Source organism: Megascapheus bottae, chromosome 25 (assembly GCF_031878675.1).
Source record: "Megascapheus bottae isolate mThoBot1 chromosome 25, mThoBot2.hap1, whole genome shotgun sequence".
Classification (NCBI taxonomy): Eukaryota; Metazoa; Chordata; class Mammalia; order Rodentia; family Geomyidae; genus Megascapheus; species Megascapheus bottae.
In genome coordinates, this window is record NC_143533.1 from 9012875 (window position 1) to 9032228 (window position 19354).

The 19354-nt window shown below is 39.9% G+C and overlaps 1 protein-coding gene across 1 annotated transcript in view; it reads left to right on the forward strand.

Moving 5' to 3' along the window:
* Positions 1–19354, forward strand: part of Clpx (caseinolytic mitochondrial matrix peptidase chaperone subunit X) — a 39619-nt gene that overhangs the window by 13936 nt on the left and 6329 nt on the right. The window contains exons 3-11 of the mRNA XM_090358183.1: positions 716–833; positions 5742–5896; positions 7523–7682; positions 9161–9202; positions 12400–12576; positions 12966–13130; positions 14363–14451; positions 15644–15808; positions 18676–18975. Coding sequence (XP_090214309.1) covers positions 716–833; positions 5742–5896; positions 7523–7682; positions 9161–9202; positions 12400–12576; positions 12966–13130; positions 14363–14451; positions 15644–15808; positions 18676–18975 — 1371 coding nt within the window. The remainder of the gene's footprint in view (positions 1–715; positions 834–5741; positions 5897–7522; positions 7683–9160; positions 9203–12399; positions 12577–12965; positions 13131–14362; positions 14452–15643; positions 15809–18675; positions 18976–19354) is intronic.

The following is a 19354-nucleotide window of genomic DNA, read 5'->3' on the forward strand; positions in this document are numbered from 1 at the left end:
CATGATGCCATAAGCTGTGCTCTACATTCTACCTAAAAATCGCAGGGCGCAGTGGCTCACGCCTATAGTCTTAGCTACTCAGGAGGCTAAGAGGATCGAGATTCAAAGCCAGCCCAGGCACAAAAGGACCTGAGACTCTTACCTCAAATTAACTTCTAGAAAACGGGAAGTGGGGCTTGGCTCAAGGGTAGGGTGGTAGCGTGAGCTGAAGAGCTTAGGGACAGCGCCCAGGTTGAGTTCAAGCCTCTTGACCCACCCACCCCCCCAAAAAAAACAAAAACAAGGCCGGGAGTTTGGCCTAGTGGTTAAAGTGCTTGCCTAGCATGCATGAAGACCCGGGTTTGATTCCTTGGTACCACATACATAGAAAAAAGCCAGAAGTAGTGCTGAGGCTCATGCGGTAGAGCTCTAGCCTTGAGAAAGTCCAAGGACAGTGCTCAGGCCCTGAGCTCAAGCCCAGGACTGGCAAAAAAAAAAAAAAAAAAAAAAAAAAGGAATTTCAGATGAAAACATGTAGGCTAGAATTTATTTGACGTTTATGATAAATAGGCCATTTGACATCCTGATAACACAATTGTAAATCATACTTCTAATTCCATCTGGAATTTGTAAAATTTGAATACTAAACCACATGGTTTACTTTTAAGTTGTATATAAACGGGTTGCCTGTAACTAATAATTGATATGCTATCTTTTTCTCCTTCCTGCTCCTTAGAAATCAGTGAGTGAGGGAGGCAGTAAAAAATCAGGCTCTGGGAATTCTGGGAAAGGAGGAAACCAGCTGCGCTGTCCTAAATGTGGTGACTTGTGCACACACGTAGAGACCTTTGTGTGTAAGTATCTTCTTTATCTTACCTTTTCTGTATCTCATTAGAGATATAGAAATAATCAGTTATATGAAACAGTCATCTTTATTCTGAGTCTAGATAGTTCTATAAATGTTCAACAGATAAAAAATTTGCCTACTCCAGTGGTGTTTTTATATACATTATAAGAGAGAATTTAAGAAAAAAACATTTTCTTGTTATTTTGTTTCTGAGTTTATTTCAGATTTGGATTTTGTGATCTTTTTCATGTGTATAATCACGAGGTTGTAGGAGAAAGAAAACTTAGTTTATTTTCATTTTCATTTTTTTGTTGGTCATGAGGCTTGAACTCAGGGCCTGGGCACTGTCCCTGAGCTTTTGCTCAAGGCAAGTACTCTACCACTTTTGAGCCACAGTTCCACTTCTGGTTTTTGAGTGATTAACTAAAGATAAAGAGTCTAATGGGACTTTTCTACCCTGGCTGGCTTTGAACCTCAATCCTCAGGTCTGAGCTTCCTGGGTAGGTAGCACCTGGCTAAGAGTTTATATTTCCATATATATATTTTATTTTTTTATTTTGGTCAGTCGTAGGCCTTGAGCTCAGGGCCTGAGCACTGTCCTTGGGCTTTCTCAAGGCTAGAGCTCTACTACTTGAGCCTCAGCACCACTTCTGGCATTTTTCTATGTATATGGCACCAAGGAATCGAACCCAGGTCTTCATGCATGCTAGGCAAGCATTCTACCACTAGGCCAAACTCCCGGCCCCTATTTCCTTATTTTTAAAATACCAACGGAGTAAGCCAGGTGTGATGTCTCACGCCTGTAATCCTAACTACTCAGAAGACTGAGATCTGAGGATCAAGGTCCCTGGCCTGGCTTTGAACCAGGCCTAGTGGTGGAGCACTTGCCTAGCATGCACAAAGACCAGGTATGATTCCTTATACCACTATCATCATTCAGTTTCCTGTGTAGCTCCGATTACAGGCATAGCTACTGCGCCCAGCTAGTCTGGTTTTGTTTTTTTTTGTGTTGTTTTTTTTTTGTGTGTGTGGGTCATGGAGCTTGAACTCTAGGCCTGGATGCTGTCCCTGAGCTCTTCAGCTCAAGGCTACCACCCTATCCTTGAGCCAAGCCTCACTTCCTGTTTTGTAGAGGTTAATTGGACATAAAAGTCTCAGGTCCTTTTGTGCCTAGGCTGGCTTTGAACCTTGATCCTCAGATCTCAGCCTCCTGAGTAGCTAGGATTACAGGCATGAGCCACCCCGCCTGCTCTGGCTCCTTCCTTCCTTCCTTCCTTCCTCCCTTCCTCCCTTCCTCCCTTCCTCCCTTCCTCCCTTCCTCCCTTCCTCCCTTCCTCCCTTCCTCCCTTCCTCCCTTCCTCCCTTCCTCCCTTCCTTCCTTCCTTCCTTCCTTCCTTCCTCCCTCCCTCCCTCCCTCCCTCCCTCCCTTCTTCCCTCCCTCCCAGTCCTGAGGCTTAAACTCAGGGCCTGAGCACTGTCCTTGGACTTTCTCAAGGCTAGAGCTCTACCACTTGAGCCACAGCACCACTTCTGGCATTTTCTATGTATGTGGCACCGAGGAATCAAACCCAGAGTGCTAAGCAAGCACTTTACCACTAGGCCAAACTCCCGGCCTCCAGCTAGTCTTTTTCTTTACCATATCACACAACTTTGTTTAGTGGGGTCAGTATTTTACTTCTATTTTTTTTATTATTTGTTTGTTTGTTTCAGTCCTGGGGCTTGAACTCAGGGCCTAGGCACTGTCTGTGAGCTTTCTCAAGGATAGAGCTCAGGTGGTACCTGAGCCACAGCACCATTTCTGGCCTTTTCTGTGTATGTGGTCCCAAGGAATTGAACCCAGGCCCTCATGCATGCTAGATAAGCACTCTACCACTAGGCCACAATCCAGGCCCCTGGGGTCAGTATTTTATTTTAAGGAATAAAGTAATCATTTAAAGTAAAAAATATTTCCAAGTAATTTAACAAAATTAGATATTTGTCCTTTTTTTTGCATTTGTTTTTTCCCAGTCCTGGGGCGTGAGCTCAGTGCTCTTTTTGCTTCAGTCTAGTGCTCTACCACTTTGAGCCACAGTTCCATTTCTAGTTTTTTTGTGGTTAATTGGAAATAAGCATCTCAGGGACTTTTCTGCCTAGGCTGGCTTTGATCCACAACCCACAATCCTCAGATCTCAGCCTCCTGACTACCTAGGATTACAGGCCTGAGCCTTCAGCCCTCTGCTGTGTCCTGTGTATTTCGGTGTCTTTTCCCCCTTGGTGGCTTATGGCAAGTCTCACAAGCTGGCCACACACTCACCTGACCTACCCCAGTTTTGTCAAAACCACTAATCAAAGTCTCCAAAGAGCATTTTGATAAATATAATTGAGCCTATGACCTTGGGAATACATTGAACAATCTTCACTGTAAGCTTGTGTCAAGTAAAGTATTCAAGTCAATGTTTTTGTCTTTTTTCTCTCTCTCTCTTTCTTTTTTTTTTCTTGCCTATTTTGGAGCTTGAACTCCTGGTGTGGGCACTGTCCCTGAGTCTATGTGCTCAAAGCTAGCACTCTACTACTTGAGCCACAGTACTACTTTTGGCTTTTTCTGTATATGTGGTACTGAGGAATTGAACCCAGGGCTTTATACATGCTAGGCACTCTACTGCTAGGCCAACTCTTGGCCCCTCAAGTCAAATTTAAGCAGCTCATAAACAGTAGGTAGAGATGAGATGTGTTGGTGTTTAGTCTCTTTTCCCTTTGACCTAATTTCCTTAGAGAAATATTTTGATCTTGTGTTCTTAGGCCAGATTTCCCTGTCACACAGCCTGAACTCGATCAGTCTTCTCTGCCCTTTAATCCTTGTACTTGTTTACCATTAGCAACAGTTATAAACTGGTGCTTCATCAAAAACTAAAGGTACTCACTGCATTTCTATTAGTAGGAAATGGTGATATTTAGACTTACATTGATCTCTGTTAAATTGCAGTACTTAGAATGTCTTGATCTTTTTTATAAACATTGTAATTGATCAGTAAATAGAAAATGTGAATGGGCCCCCTTATTTGCTGCTAGAGTTGTAAAGCATTTATCTTCATTGGCCTTGTGGGGGTTTTTTTGTTTTTTTTTTTTTTGGTGGGTCATGGGGCTTGAACCTCAGCCAGGGCACTGTCCCTGAGCTCTTCAGCTCAAGGCTACCACCCCACCCTTAAGCCAAGCCCCAATAGCCATTTTCTAGAGATTAGTTTGAGATGAGTCTTATGGTCTTTACTGTGGGGCTGGCTTTGAACCTTGATCCTCAGATCTCAGCCTCCTGAGTAGCAAGGGTTACAGGCGTGAGCCACCATTCCAGCTTGTCCTTGGGTTTAAGAATAATTAACTGACTGGATTAGTTTATTAATGGGGAATTAGTTCTGTTTTTCATTTAGAATATTTTCTGGAGATAGATTTTCTACCTTACTTGTTAATAAACTATGGTAGATATTTATAACTTTCCCAAATGGGAAAACTTCCTTTTGTTTGGCCAGTCCTGGGGCTTGGGGCTCAGGGCCTGAGCACTGTCCTTGCACTTTCTCAAGGCTAGTGCTCTACCACTTGAGCCACAGCACCATTTCCAGCTTTTCTATGTGAGTGGTACCAAGGAATTGAACCCAGATCTTTGTGCATACTGGGGGAGCGCTCTACCACTAGGCCAAACTCCCAGCCCTCTTCCTTTAGTCTTTAAAATATTTCTTTCCTGTGTAGTTTCACTTGTCTATTTGTTTTAGTTTTGGTGTAGTTTAGTTTAGTTTCTGGCGAGGGTGGGGAGTGGTCAGCCTGGACGCTGTCCCTGTGCTCTTTCCCTCAAGGCTGGTGGTTTACCACTTGGAGCCACAGTGCACCTTCCAGTTGTCTGATGGTTGAGGTAAGAGTCTCATTGACTTTATTGCTTGGGCTGGCTTTGAGCCAGATCTGAGGCACGATCCTCAGCTCTCAGCCTTCTGAGTAGCTAGGATTACAGGTGTGAGCCACCAGTGCCTGGCTTGCCTGTCCATTTAGATTACAAATAACTGCATCAGCAGTGTACTACCTTGTCATAACAGTTCTGTTGCTTTCTGAGGTCCTACTTTACCATGTGTAGAGTTAGGCGCTGAAAAAGCTAAGAGTATATCTTCATTCCATGGCCATGTTTAAAAGAGAGAGGAAGGAACAACAAAATCTGTTTAGTTTAGTGTAATAAGCTATTATAAAGCTGATAGGTTACTGTATCTTTTTATATTTTTAGAAATTAAAATAGATTGACCTCGTTCACCTTTTAGGAATGCTTGAAATTTTTCATAATTAAATGTTAAATGGGGGCCGGGAGGGTAGCCTAGTGGTAGAGTGCTTGCCTAGCATGCATGAAGAAGTGGTGCTGTGGCTCAAGTGGCAGAGTGCCAGCTAGCGGTGAGCAAAAGAAGTGTCTAAGGACAGTGCCCAGGCCCTGAGTTCAAGCCCCAGGACTGGCCAAAAAAAAAAACGTAGATACATTAATTTACTTGTTCTTACTTTTTCACAATTCATTCAAATATTTCATTTTAAAATTCTCCCTATTGAATGGGAGGTTCAAATACTGCCTTGTCTTTGGCTTGATGAAAAGTCATTACCAAACGACAGGAACCCAGTAGAAGCGAACAGGAGAGAGAATACTGAGCACTGTTAGGTGTGTAAGCGAGGCTAGTTTTGATCTGTGGAGGAGAGACCTGCAGTCTAAACGTTGTCAGTGTGAAACTTCATTTACAGGCAGACTTTGTATGTATTCATCATTTTTATGATGCCGAGGCCTCTAGCATGGTGGGCAAACGAGTACCCTATCACTGAGCTGTACTTCCTGCCCAGCCGTGAGTTGTTAGGACTAGCACTCCTGGAATTTTTCTCCCCCTTTTTTCCCCTCTGCTGACCTCTCCTTTCTTTTTCATTTCAGCATCCACCCGTTTTGTAAAGTGTGAAAAATGCCATCACTTTTTCGTTGTGCTGTCTGAAGCCGATTCAAAGAAAAGCATAGTTAAAGAACCTGAATCAGCAGCAGAAGCTGTAAAATTGGCATTCCAACAGAAACCACCCCCTCCCCCCAAGAAGGTATAGGTCTAATAAACATTTTTTCTTGAAAACATTTCTTGCTTCTCAGTTTATCATGAATCCTAATAGTAGTATTTGAGTACTATAGAGACTCTTTATCTTGCTTAATTGTTACTGCTGCTTGATACTTGGATTTAGGTATAGAACCTGTTGCTTGTGTCTTTGTCATGCTTACTAAATTTAATATCAATGAAATATAATTAGAGGATAATTAAAATGAGTAGTACCAACTAAACTTAAAATAGGACCAATACTTGTACCAAAATCTAGCTATGGGCTTATTTTGTTAGTTTGGGGCTCTAAATAACATCAGTCTGCAGTTATTCCCCCCCCTCCTTTTTTTTTTTGCCAATCCTGGGGCTTGAACTCAGGGCCTATGCACTGCCTTGGGCTTTCTCAAGGCTAGGGCTCTACCACTTGAGCCATAACACCACTTCCAGATTTTTTCTATGTATGTGTTACTGAGAAATCGAACCTGGGTCTTTATGCATGCTAGGCAAGCACTCTATCACTAGGCCAAACTCCTGGCCTTGCAGTTATCCCTTTTAAATTTGTTTCCTTTAAATTATTTTTAAATTTTTTAATTTAAATTTTATTTTTTATTTTTGGGATAATGTATAAAGGGGTTACAGTTACATTTGTCAGATAGTAGGTGCATTATTTCTCCAACATTGATACCCCTCCTCATGTTTTTGTCCCCATTTTCCTCCCCCAGCCTAAATTTGTCTCTTTTATAGTAAAGCAATCTCTGTGTTAACAGTGTGAACAGAGTGCACACTAGCACTTGCTTCTTGATCCATAGTGTATGTTTTATGAGAATCAAGGCCCTTATCTCTTGGCCTTGTATTCTGGCCTGGCATGTCTTAGCATACTTTTGTTGTCGTCAGTCATGGGGCTTGAACCCAGGGCCTGGGTGCTGTCTCTCAACCACCTTTCTACTTTTCTGGTGGTATGTTAGAGATAAGAATCTCAAGGAGGGCTGGGAGTTTGGCCTAGTGGTAGAGTGCTTGCGTAGCATACACAAAGGCCCGGGTTTGATTCCTCGGTACCACATACGTAGCAAGAAGCCAGAAGTGGTGCTGAGGCTCAAGTGGGAGAGTTCTAACCTTGAGAAAATCCAGGGACAGTGCTCAGGCCCTGAGCCCAAGCCCAGGACTGGCAAAAAAAAAAGAATCTCAAGGATTTTACTGCCCGGACTGGCTTTAAACTTCAATCCTTAGACCTCAGCCTCCTGAGTAGCTAGGCTTATAGGCATGAGTCACCAGGGCTCAGCTTGTCAGCATACTTTCATTATTTCTTACTCCCAGCTCCTGCCTCTATGTTCTTCTCTCGTTGGGTTTACATGAACGTGTTTGTCTGTATCTCAACCTATGGCAGGTTTAGTAATTTCTAAGTATAATTTATGAGCAATGAATAAGATTTCAGAAACTATATGAAATATATAACAACTTGGTAGGTGCCAGAAAATCTTGCCTGTAATCCTAGCTGTGTAATGTATCATGCCCTTAGCATTTCACTTTCATAAGGCTGTTCAGATTTAAAACCTAAAGCAAATATCCTTGGTAAATAGTGTATATGGTCTTACAATGGCTTATAGTAAATTGTTCATCCCTAATCATTTTTCAGATTTATAACTACCTCGACAAATATGTTGTTGGCCAGTCCTTTGCTAAGAAAGTACTTTCAGTTGCTGTGTATAATCATTATAAAAGAATATATAATAATATCCCAGCTAATCTGAGACAGCAAGCAGAGACAGAGAAGCACACATCATTAACACCCAGAGGTTAGTATTGTTTGATAATTGACCGAAATAGATTATGTGCTTAGGAACCATCTTGATTTGTAACTCCTTGATATCATCTTGAAATGTTTCTTAGCCCAGCAGAGCATTTTTCAAAATGCTTTTACATTCTTCTAGTGGATCATAAAATCATTGCCAGTAACATTAATTTAAAAAAATAGATGTGAATAGAAAATACCAAAGTACCTAAACTTGTAGATAAGGTAAGTCTTATTTCTTAAAATTTGGAATTACAAAGTCAGATGTGTTTCTTTGGAAGAGTCTGGGTAAAATGTTTTGAGTGGGGTGTAGTGGTAGAGCGCTTGCCTCGTGTGCACGAAGCCATGACCCTTCATCTCTAGCATTTCAAAAACAGACAAAAAGTTTGCAGGTGACTGGGGTAGAGATTGCGTTGTTTCCATTGAACCGTCGACTTCACCGCAACTAGTTCATCATGAACAGATCATTGCAATGCTCTGTACAACTCTGAGTTCTTCTCTTTTGGGTTCAGGATACAGAATTTCATTTGCCTAAGTCAGAGATATGTGGAGATGATAACTGTTAATACAGCATATCCAGTACTCTTTCTTCTTTGGGCCCCAGCTACAGAGTGCCAGGTTAAGGGCAAATTTGTAAGTGATTCTAAGTGCAATTCCTATTAATTTTAGATTTTAATATACAGTGTACTGTGTAATCTCAGCTTACTGTAAAGCAGGTTATATTAATAAATGATCATTTAAAAGTACTATGAATAGAATAAAATATAAATCTTGCGTTTTTATTCTGTTGTCCAGAGAGCACTAATTCTGATTTAAATCATCATGTTAGGTTCTTTTTCGTCATTAATGCACAGTTTGAGGGAGTTCTGCTAAATACTTAAAATTATCAACTTATGAATAATACCTTTTGATTATCTTTAAAACTAGTATATGTGTAACTGATTTCAATGATCACAGGTTGAATTTAACTGCAAAATAGTTATGTGGTGGTATCAGTTACTTTATTTTTAGAAAACATAAGTCATAACTAGTGGAGACTTGGAACCTTCATTTGTATGAAGTCCACATAGCACTGTCTAGTCTAGGAGCAAAATTTTCCTTGTTGCTTCAGCCACTGGGTTAATGTTTCAGTTGTTATAAGTGCTGGAAGTACAAATGTTTTATTATATTTATAGTATGAAGGATTTTAACTCTCACTAGAGTCTTAAATTATTGCATTCTTTTCTTAAAATAGATAATAATGTTTTATCTGATCCCTGTAAATACTAGCAACTGGACAGCTGTCATTAAGCCTGGTTTTACTTTGTTTAGTATTGAAAGGATGCAGTGTATAAATAACTTATATAATGTGAAGAGCTGAAAACAATGAACACATTCTCTTAAATATATTTGGTAGTTGGTAGGAAATGAGATAGTCATTGTTTCTCCAAACTAAACAAACAAGTAATATTTTCATATTGCCATTTTCATTTTCTTTCTTAGAATTAGAAATAAGAAGACGAGAAGATGAGTACAGATTTACAAGTAAGTGACCTCCATACAAATTGAGTCCTCTGTGACCTCCATTCCTTTGGAGATTGGCTTTTGTTAGGTGTAATGGAATACTGCTTGCATATGACCAAGAAAGATGTGTACTGTCTAAGAGTGTTTTATCATACATGCCTTTACATACTTGGAGGGTAATCTTTTCATAACTAACTTGTCTGGTTGGGTTACTTTAGTTATTTGGAGGTTTTTTTTGGGGGGGGCAGGTTTGTTTGTACTACTCCTGCAGTTTACACTCTGGACGTGGGTCCTGTCTCTGAGCTTTTTTGCTCAAGGCTAGTGCTCTACCACTTGAGCCACAGCTCTATTTCTGGCTTTTTGTTTGTTTGTTTTGCCAGTCCTGCAGCTTGAACTCAGGGTCTGAGCACTGTCCTTAGGTGTTCTCAAGCTCTACCACTTGAGCCACAACACCACTTCCAGCTTCTTTTATGTATGAGGTACCAAGGAATTGAACCCGGGTCTTTGTGCATGCTAAGCAAGAACTCTACCACTAGGCCAAACTCCTGGTCCTATTGTAATACCTTTAAAGCATATTTTAGAGAAATATTAATTGCTATAGTTTCCCTTTCTTAATGCATGCATATTGATAGAAACTGCATTTTTTTTTTTTTTTGCCAGTCCTGGGCTTCAGCTCAGGGCCTGAGCACTGTTCTTGAACTTTCTCAAGGCTAGAGCTCTACCACTTGAACCTCACCACCACTTCTGGCTTTTTTTCTATGTATGTGGTACTGAGGAATTGAACCTGGGTCTTCGAGCATACTAGGCAAAGCACTCTACCACTAGGCCAAACTCCCGGCCCCATAAAAACTACATTTTTAAGGATGTAGTTTGCTATTATATTATATTATATATATATGTATATAATATCTGTATATACAGACATGCCACACACATATTTTTAAAAAATTTTAAGAGCTGACCTTCTTTAAATGACTGGAAATTAACACTAGTGAAGGCAAATTATCTTTGAGCAACTGTTTGCAGAAACATGCCTTTAAAGAAAAACTGTTTATGAAACGTACATAGTATTGCAAATTATGAGTAAGCTTGAATTCACTGTTTCCAGTTCCTAATTGTTCCTGTAAGCATCAGATGGTCTGAAGGAGATGGTGTGTATGGAATATACCAAGGACAGTGACCATTCTGATGTCTTATAACCATTCCTTCGGAGATGATTTTTTTTTTTTTTTTGGCAGTCCTGGGGCTTGTAACTTAAAGGGCCTAGTGCTGTCCCTGTGCCTCTTTGTGCTCAAGGCTAGTACTTTACAACTTGAGCCATAGTATCACTTCTGGCTTTTTCTAAATAGTTTATTGGAGATGAGAGCCAGCTTTTCTGCCTGAACTGATTTCAAGCTGTGATGCTCAGCTATCAACCTCCTGAATAGCTAGGATTACAGGCATGAGCCACCAGCATTTGGCTTATTTGAAACTTTTATGTTTGCCTTTGAATCAAGTAGTATATATTGTTTAAAGTGTGCTACAAGTGTGTGAATCATGCTAATATAACTGGTTTAGCACTTCCAACATGACACTGTATTTAAGAAAATGTAGCTGGGTACAGTGACTCATGCCTATCATCCTACTTGAGTGGTGGTGATTAGGAGAATCATGATGTCAGGCTAGCCCAGGCAAAAAGATTATAGGACTTCATCTCAACCAATAAAAACTCGACATGGGTGTACCTGTCATCTCAGCTATACAAGAAGTGTAAATAGCAAGTTGGAAATATGAGGATCTGAATCTAACCTGGGTATTAAAGCAAGATATTAAAAAGGGTGTGTGTGTGTGGCAGGAGTTTAGGCCTGGTGGTTGAGTGCTTGCCTGGCATGCACAAAGACCCAGGTTCAATTCCTCGATACCACATACATAGGGGGGAAAAAAAGCCAGAAGTGGTGCTGTGGCTCAAGTGGTAGAGCTCTAGCCTTGAGAAAGCCAAAGGACAATGCTTAGGTCCTGAGTTCAAACCCCAGAACTGGCAAAAAATAAAAATAAAAATCTCATATTTGGCTCAGATTGGCCTCAATTTGCCATTCTCAAGTCTCAGCCTCCTTAGTATCTAGGATTATAGGTATGAGCCACCAGCATCTGGCCAAACAGGATAATCTATTTTTAAGAAATTACCTTTTATTCTGATCTTACTGAGGTTATTTTGGCACTTACTTCCCCAGCTGAGTAAGCTAAGGGTTGTACTTTAGAAAGAGAAGGAGGTTGATGTATATGAAAACAATTCAGTAGCTACCAGGGGGGTTACCAGCCAGAATATCACTTGTAAATCTTTCCTGCCATTCCCTGAGAAAGGCCTCTCTCTTGCTTCTTAAAGTCCTCAGGAGATCTTAAGTTAGAGAGTGTGGGAAATCAAGAGCCACTAGCCCCACTCTCTCAAGAACAGGAAGCTCAGACAGTGCCCCATGGACAGATTTCTGGGACTGGGGCAAGCTGGATAATCTTAAAATCAGCCAATAAGGCAAAGATACTCATTTTCTTAAGGACCCAGTGGATAAACTGATAATTTACCAGCAGGTTCAATCCCATCTAGTGAGACATTGTGTCTGTATTAGAAGAACTAGAACGATCCAGTTGAGATTCAGATTGGACTAGGAATAGTAAGACTTACTATCCTTTTTCATGGTATACTCACAGAATAATTTTTAGGTGGGGAAGAGACTAGAAAGGACATGTATCTCAGTATTGTCATTGTAGACGAGGAAACAGTTCAAAGAAAGTTAAGTGACTTTCTGTGGTCCCATACCCAGGAAGTAACAGTGCTGGACTAGAACACAAGTTCCCTAAGGTCATTGTTTCCCTTTTCTCACCTCTTATTTATACTGAAGACAAGTAATATACTTTTATCTTTCAAAATACCTTCACATCAGTAGTCTTCCAGTTCTAGCTCTGTGTTTGAACTGGTGGCGTTACTATTTTATCTGTTAGGAAATAGAACCAGAAAGATTACATGATTTGCTCTGTTGGAGATAAAAGACAGCTAGAGCTTTCACCGCTAGTGCTGAACTTTGTATTATAATCATATGTTGTACATTTGTCACTAGATAATCTTATGCTTTTCTTTTTAGGTAAGAAATATTGAAAGATTTAAATTTTTCTCTCTAGGTGTTTGTTGTTGGGTGTAGGATTTTATGGGGTACAATTAGTGTGTAATGTTTTTGGCACTCTTTCAGAATTGCTTCAGATTGCTGGAATCAGTCCTCATGGTAATGCTTTAGGAGCCTCCATGCAGCAACAAGTAAACCAACAGATACCTCAGGAAAAACGAGGAGGTGAAGTATTGGATTCTTCTCATGATGACATAAAACTTGAAAAAAGTAATATTTTGCTGCTTGGACCAACTGGGTCAGGTAAATAGCTTTCTGGGAATTTTACTACTCATTAAAAAAAAAAAACAATAAATGATTCTGATGATTCTGTAACCCATACCTTGTAAATGTTGAGTTGTGAGTCCTAAAGAGGTAAAAAATATCTAGGACTGATAGTCTCAGATTAGATATATTATCAGTGTTTCCTGTTTAACTTAAGGGTAAATTTGAGACCTTTTCCCTTCAGCACCATACTGGCAATGTATTGACTCTACTAGTCCCTAAATTCTTAGCAACAGTTGTAAAATAAATAAGGTACAGTTAGCTCTGAACCAGTAATTGAAGATACATCTGGCTTACCTAGTACTCACTTGTCTTCATTTTTGTAAAAATATTATGTATTGATATACTTTTAATTATTGTTTGTACAGGTAAGACCCTGCTGGCACAAACTCTGGCTAAATGCCTTGATGTTCCTTTTGCCATCTGTGACTGTACAACTTTGACTCAGGCTGGATATGTAGGTGAAGATATTGAATCTGTGATTGCCAAACTGCTCCAAGATGCCAACTATAATGTGGAAAAGGCACAACAAGGTACACCTTAAGTGCAGCTTGTCCCGAGATTTACTTTATTGGGACAGAAATAATTATTTTTTGTCAAGGGCTGATAGTACGTAGTTACATAAAAATGTCTGTCACATATTTTTTTAGTGTACCAACTGAGGGCCACAAGTCTGTTTTGTCTTGTGACTGAGATGGCTACTGCCAGAGTGAAAACACCAAGTTCCTGTTCCATTATAATAAGTCCTTTGTACTGCTGTTGCTTTGCTTGTTCTGACTCCCCTGTAGACTCCTAATGTTGGGTTTGGGGAAAGGTGGTGACTGGTTAATCAAGAGATTTCAGAATGGATGAGTTTAGATGCTGCATTTCTCTTCTCTGTCCTCTGTGCTTACTTATATGAAGAGCTCACCAAATTTCTATCCAAATTACTTTATGATAAGAACATGTCTGGGAAAGAATGAGCTAAAGTTTTATTAGTGTCCGAACTGTATATATACCTCCTACCTCCTACCTCAGCTTCCCATAATAAAAAACAGGGGTACATTACAAGGGTAGATAACTATTGTCAAAGATTTTTGTTGTCGGGTTGGGAGTTTGGCCCAGTGGTAGAGTGCTTGCCTAGCATGCACCAAGACCCAGGTTCGATTCCTCTATGCACCACGTACGTAGAAAAAAGCCAGAAGTGGTGCTGAGGCTTGAGTGGTAGAGCTCTGACTTTGAGAAAGTCTAAGGACAGTGCTCAGGCCCTGAGCTCAAGCCCCAAGACTGGCAAAAAAAAAAGAAAAAAAATTGTTGTCAGGCCTGCTGCGGTGGCTCACGCCTATAATCCTAGCTACTCAGGAGGCTGAGATCTGAGGATCTTGGTTCAGAGCCAGCCTGGGCAATAAAGAACATGAGACTCTTATCTCCAATTTTACTACTGGAACACAGGAAGTGGGGCTGTGGCTCAAAGGGTAGGGTGGTAGCCTTGAGCTGAAGAGCTCAGGAACAGCGCCCAAGCCGCAGATCAAGCCCTATGACCCCCGCCTCCCCCCCAAAAAAAAAATTGTTGTCATACTCAAATGAAATGGAGTAGAGTAAATTCCAAACTAGATGCACAAAATCATGACAGAGATAGTAGTTTTTTTAAAATATCAAGCCATTGCATATGTTAAGTATGAAAAACTGAATAACTTTGTTCTGTAGCTGTCTAGTGTTTTAAAGCTGAGACTGTCCTGTGTTTTACCTTTTTCATATTATAAATAGAATCCTCCTTAAATTATAGGAATTGTCTTTCTGGATGAAGTAGATAAGATTGGCAGTGTGCCAGGCATTCATCAGTTACGGGATGTAGGTGGAGAAGGCGTTCAGCAAGTAAGCAGTTGAATGTTTTGTTCAAGCCCACTAAAAGGAAGGGAATACATCAGACCTCGTACGTTTGGTTTCACATTCACCTAGATTATGCTTTATTTCCCCTAGCCCAAAACTTCACCTATTGTTTTAAATAGCTCAAAACCTAAAAGAAGATTGTTAATGATTTTAAATAGTAAATTTCCTTTCTTAGGAAATTAAAAATATTTTAAGGAACAGAAAAAGTAAAATTTAATCTTTGGGGGTTTTTGTTTGTTTGCCAGTACTGGGGTTTGAACTCCTGGCTTGTTTGCCTGGCTGGCACCTTACCACTGAGTCATGCCTCCAACTTGCTGTTGGTTATTTTGGCGATGCAGTCTCACTGATTTTTTTTCTGCTTGTATTGGCCTTGAACTGTGATCCTCTGGATTTCAGCTTCCTGAGTGAGTAGCTGGTGTTACAGCCACCAGCTACTGACATCTTGGTTACTTTTATTCCTCAAAGGCCCAGTAAGCATTTCTAGACTGGTGAAGGAAGTTCTGATTCCAACGAGACATGAATTACCCATATCTATTTCTTACACCTCCCATTTAGTTAGAAGATGGGTATAAAATAGTGTTTCACTCCTTGCAGAGTCATAATTAAAGTCACAATGGTCTTTTTGGCCAGCTTAGCCTTTTAATGGCAACTAATTTTGATAAAAATAAAGATTGAAAATACTGCTTCAGTTTTTTTTGACAGACAGAAAAGTTTGATCACACTTAAAAAATTATCTGGGAATTTTTTTTGTGAAGGCATCCCAAAATACAAATATTTCCAAAATTTAATGTAGTAGAATTTTAATTTATGTGAAAGATCAATTTTTTTTCCAAATTTTGAATGTTCACATCATGTTTGATTACCATTTTATTTGGTCAAAATTCTATCTTTATGTCAGAATTAGGATTTTGAAACACTGCTAAGACTGTTTCCTGGGTTAGAATATCAGGCTTGATCTATTGTCATGTCAAGCAATTTCATGTCAGTTCAAATAATTCGTGAATTATTAATGTGATAAATGCATCTGATTTTCATGTAGAAATTTGGGAGTTTTCGTTAAATATTATTAACTATAACTCCTCCCTCTTATCTCCCTCTCATTGAATCCCATCATCCAAAATATGATAATTAGTACACTTTTATAGTGATAGTAACAAATGATTTGTTCTTCATTTAGGGCTTATTGAAACTACTAGAAGGCACAATAGTCAATGTTCCAGAAAAGAATTCCCGAAAGCTACGTGGTGAAACAGTCCAAGTTGATACAACAAATGTCCTGTTTGTTGCATCTGGTGCTTTTAATGGCTTAGACAGAATTATCAGCAGAAGGAAAAATGAAAAGGTACACTTTCCTGGGGGCTTTTTCAGAATATTTAGAGAGAATGGATACTCATCTTCTGTTCTTACATCTGTTGGTTACCAGTCATTGTTTTTGTTCTGGTTCTGGGCTGGTTCTGGGGCTTGAACAAGGTACTATCCCTGAGCTTCTTTTGTTCAAGGCTAGCACTCTACCACTTGAGCTGCAGGGCCACTTCTGGTTTCTTTTGGTAATTTATTGGAGGTAAGTGTCTCATGGACTTTCCTGCTTGGGCTGGCTTTGACTCACCATCCTCAGATCCTAGTCTCCTGAATAGATAAGACATAGGCATGAGCCACGAGCGCCTGGCTAGTCATTATATTTTCTTAGAGCATACCAGAAACTTATTACTAGTTGTAAATTAAAGGATTTCAAAATATCTTCATGTATGATTTATTTATTTTTAGCCAGTCTTGGGGCTTAAACTCAGGGCCTGGGCACTGTCCCTGAGTTTTCTTTCTTTTGTTCAAGACTAGTGCTCTACCACTTGAGCCACAATGCCACTTCCAGCCTTTTCTGTTTATGTGGTACTGAGGAACTGAACCCAGGGCGAGTACAAGTTCTGTTATTATTTGAGGTTGCTATCATATAAGCTTGTTCATTCTTACAGCACATTTCAGTGGAGCCTAGTAAATAGTCTAAGACTGTATATTTTAAATCATAAACCATTTAAAAGTAGAGGAAAATTTTGGGGGCTGTAAAAAGGGCTAGTGTCTTTTCTTTATGTTTCTTTATTTGTTTGCTAATGGTACGTGGGTTTGAATTCAGGGCTTAAACTTGTTAGGTACTATTCCCCCTGGCCCCCAGCCCTTTTTACTTGGATTTTTTTTTTGGAGGGGGTGCGGTTGTGGGACATGAACTCTGGGCCTGGGTGTTGTCCTGAGTTCTTCATCTCTCGTCTACTACTCTACCCCTTGAGCCACACTGGTTTTCTGGTGCTTAATTGAAGATAAGAGTCTCACAGACTTTAGTGTCTGGGCTGGCTTCAAGCCACAGTCAGATCTCAGCCTCCTGAGTAGCTAGGATTACAGGCATGAGCCATCAGCATCTTGCTTTAAGCCTTGATTTTTTAGCTGGGAATGGAACTTAGTTTCTTTAGATCTTGTAGGTACATGTCTAGTTCTTCTTTGTTAGTTAACTTCTTTGTTAGTTATAATAAAATGTAATGTCAGCATAGTGGCAACAAACCTAAAATACTTCCAGGCTTTTGTGTTTTATCTAATAGCTATAAACAAACACTTTTACATTACGTGATAGCTTCCTAAATTAGCATATCATAAATAAGTTATGTTATTTACTTTTTTTTTTTTTTTTGGTTGTGGGGCTTGAACTCTGGGCATTGTTCCTGAGCTCTTTAGCTCAAGGCTAGCCCTCTACCACTTGAGCCACAGCGCCACTTTCAGTTTTCTGGTGGTTCATTGGTGATAAGAGACTCACTGACTTTTGTGCCCGGGCAGGCTTTGAACCGTAATCCTCAGATCTCAGCCTCCTGATTAACTAGGATTACAGGCATGAGCCACCAGCACCCCCTGTGTTGTTTACTTAGAAATCTGCTCAGTCATTCATGACTGTTTTATTGCACTAGACCGTAAGGGTTAAATAGTGGTTAACACTTCCTCTGGTAGTTGCTTTGAATAGCCTAAATGAGAAAACAGTAGTAATTACATATTAAATATAAGTTCTAAGTCATGTTATCAGGCATCAGCATAGATATGGTTAGATTTTTTTTCTGACAATTTATGGAAACTCAACAGCAAAAAAAAAATAAGCTTTTTAAAATTTTAATATTTTTCCTGCTGGTAAGATTCTGCATAAATTAATAGATTAGAAGAATTTTATTGTTTCTTCATGTGTGCATGGGAGCTATAGGCTTAGTTCAAGCCTAAGATTCAAAAAGTAACAGAATAGGGGCCGGGAGTTTGGCCTAGTGGTTAAAGTGCTTGCCTAGCATGCATGAAGACCCGGGTTCGATTCCTCGGTACCACATACATAGAAAAAAGCCAGAAGTGGTGCTGAGGCTCAAGTGGTAGAGCTCTAGCCTTGAGAAAGTCCAAGGACAGTGCTCAGGCCCTGAGCTCAAGCCCAGGACTGGCAAAAAAAAAAAAAAAAAAAAGTAACAGAATAAATTTTATAAGCCAAGCGGGATCATATTAATTTCTAACTAATGCTTCTTTATACTTCCAAATAGGATTTGCTGTTAGAAATTTGAAGAGCAAGAAAATTAGAAGCAATAATATGGGAGAAAAATTTACTGGCTGGACGATGTGGTTCAAGTGGTTGAGCACTTACAACACAGTGCTTGATGCCCTGAGTTCAATCTCTAGTACAGTGTAAAAAAGAAGAATCAGGGCATAGTTTTGATCTAATGAAAATTAAATCATTCCATTTAACTGAGAATTTCTTTATGAAAAATAGGAATAAATCTCAGACAGACCTGAATTTAGATCTTAGATTTGCTGCTAAAAGCTGTTAGGGGACCAGGAGTTTGGCCCAGTGGTAGAGTGCTTACCTAGCATGCATGAAGACCCAGATTCAATTCCTCAGTACCACATACACAGAAAAAGCCAAAAGTGGTGCTGTGGCTCGAGTGGTAAAGTGCTAGCCTTAAGAAAGCCCAAAGACAGTGCCCAGGCCCCTCGATCAAGCCCAAGACTGGCCCCCCCCCCAAAAAAAAAACCAGCCATTAGGGCTTGCATACTAAACTGCTTTATGCTTTTTAAATGTGACTAATAATCAGACTTCCTTGTAGAGGTCTTGCAGAGGTCCCGTGAGTGCGTACTTCATGTAATGCAACTTCATTCTAACTAAACGTATAGTATGCATCCTTATTATGTGCATCATTTCTTTGGCAGTATCTTGGATTTGGAACACCATCTAATCTGGGAAAAGGCAGGAGGGCTGCAGCTGCTGCAGACCTCGCTAATCGAAGTGGGGAGTCAAACACTCATCAAGACATTGAAGAAAAAGATCGGTTATTGCGTCATGTGGAAGCCAGAGATCTTATCGAATTTGGCATGATTCCTGAGTTTGTGGGACGGTTGCCTGTAGTGGTTCCTTTGCATAGCCTAGATGAGAAAACGCTTGTACAAATACTAACGGAACCCCGTAATGCTGTTATTCCTCAGTACCAGGCCTTATTCAGCATGGATAAGGTTAGCTTTCATGTTTCTTTCTCTTGCTATTGAATTACTACACAAATTAGTTTCGTAGATTAAATAGAATATGCTCCTCTGTGATACCAGTCTATTCCTCCTTAAGTGTGGGTCTAGAAATCCAGGAAGATACACTGTGTTACATTAAGCATTTGGGAACTTTTCTGAATTAAAATAATCATTGGAAGCTAAAATGCAAGTGTGTGTGTGTGTGTGTGTGTGTGGTCATCCCCTCCAAGGCCAGTACAGAGGATTGTCCTTTGGACCTTGGTATTACAAATGCTTTTATTATGACGTACTACATGCACATTGAGATACTTTCCATCTAAATGAAGTTTTTTTTTTTAATTTATTTTTTTGTTTTGCCAGTCCTGGGCTT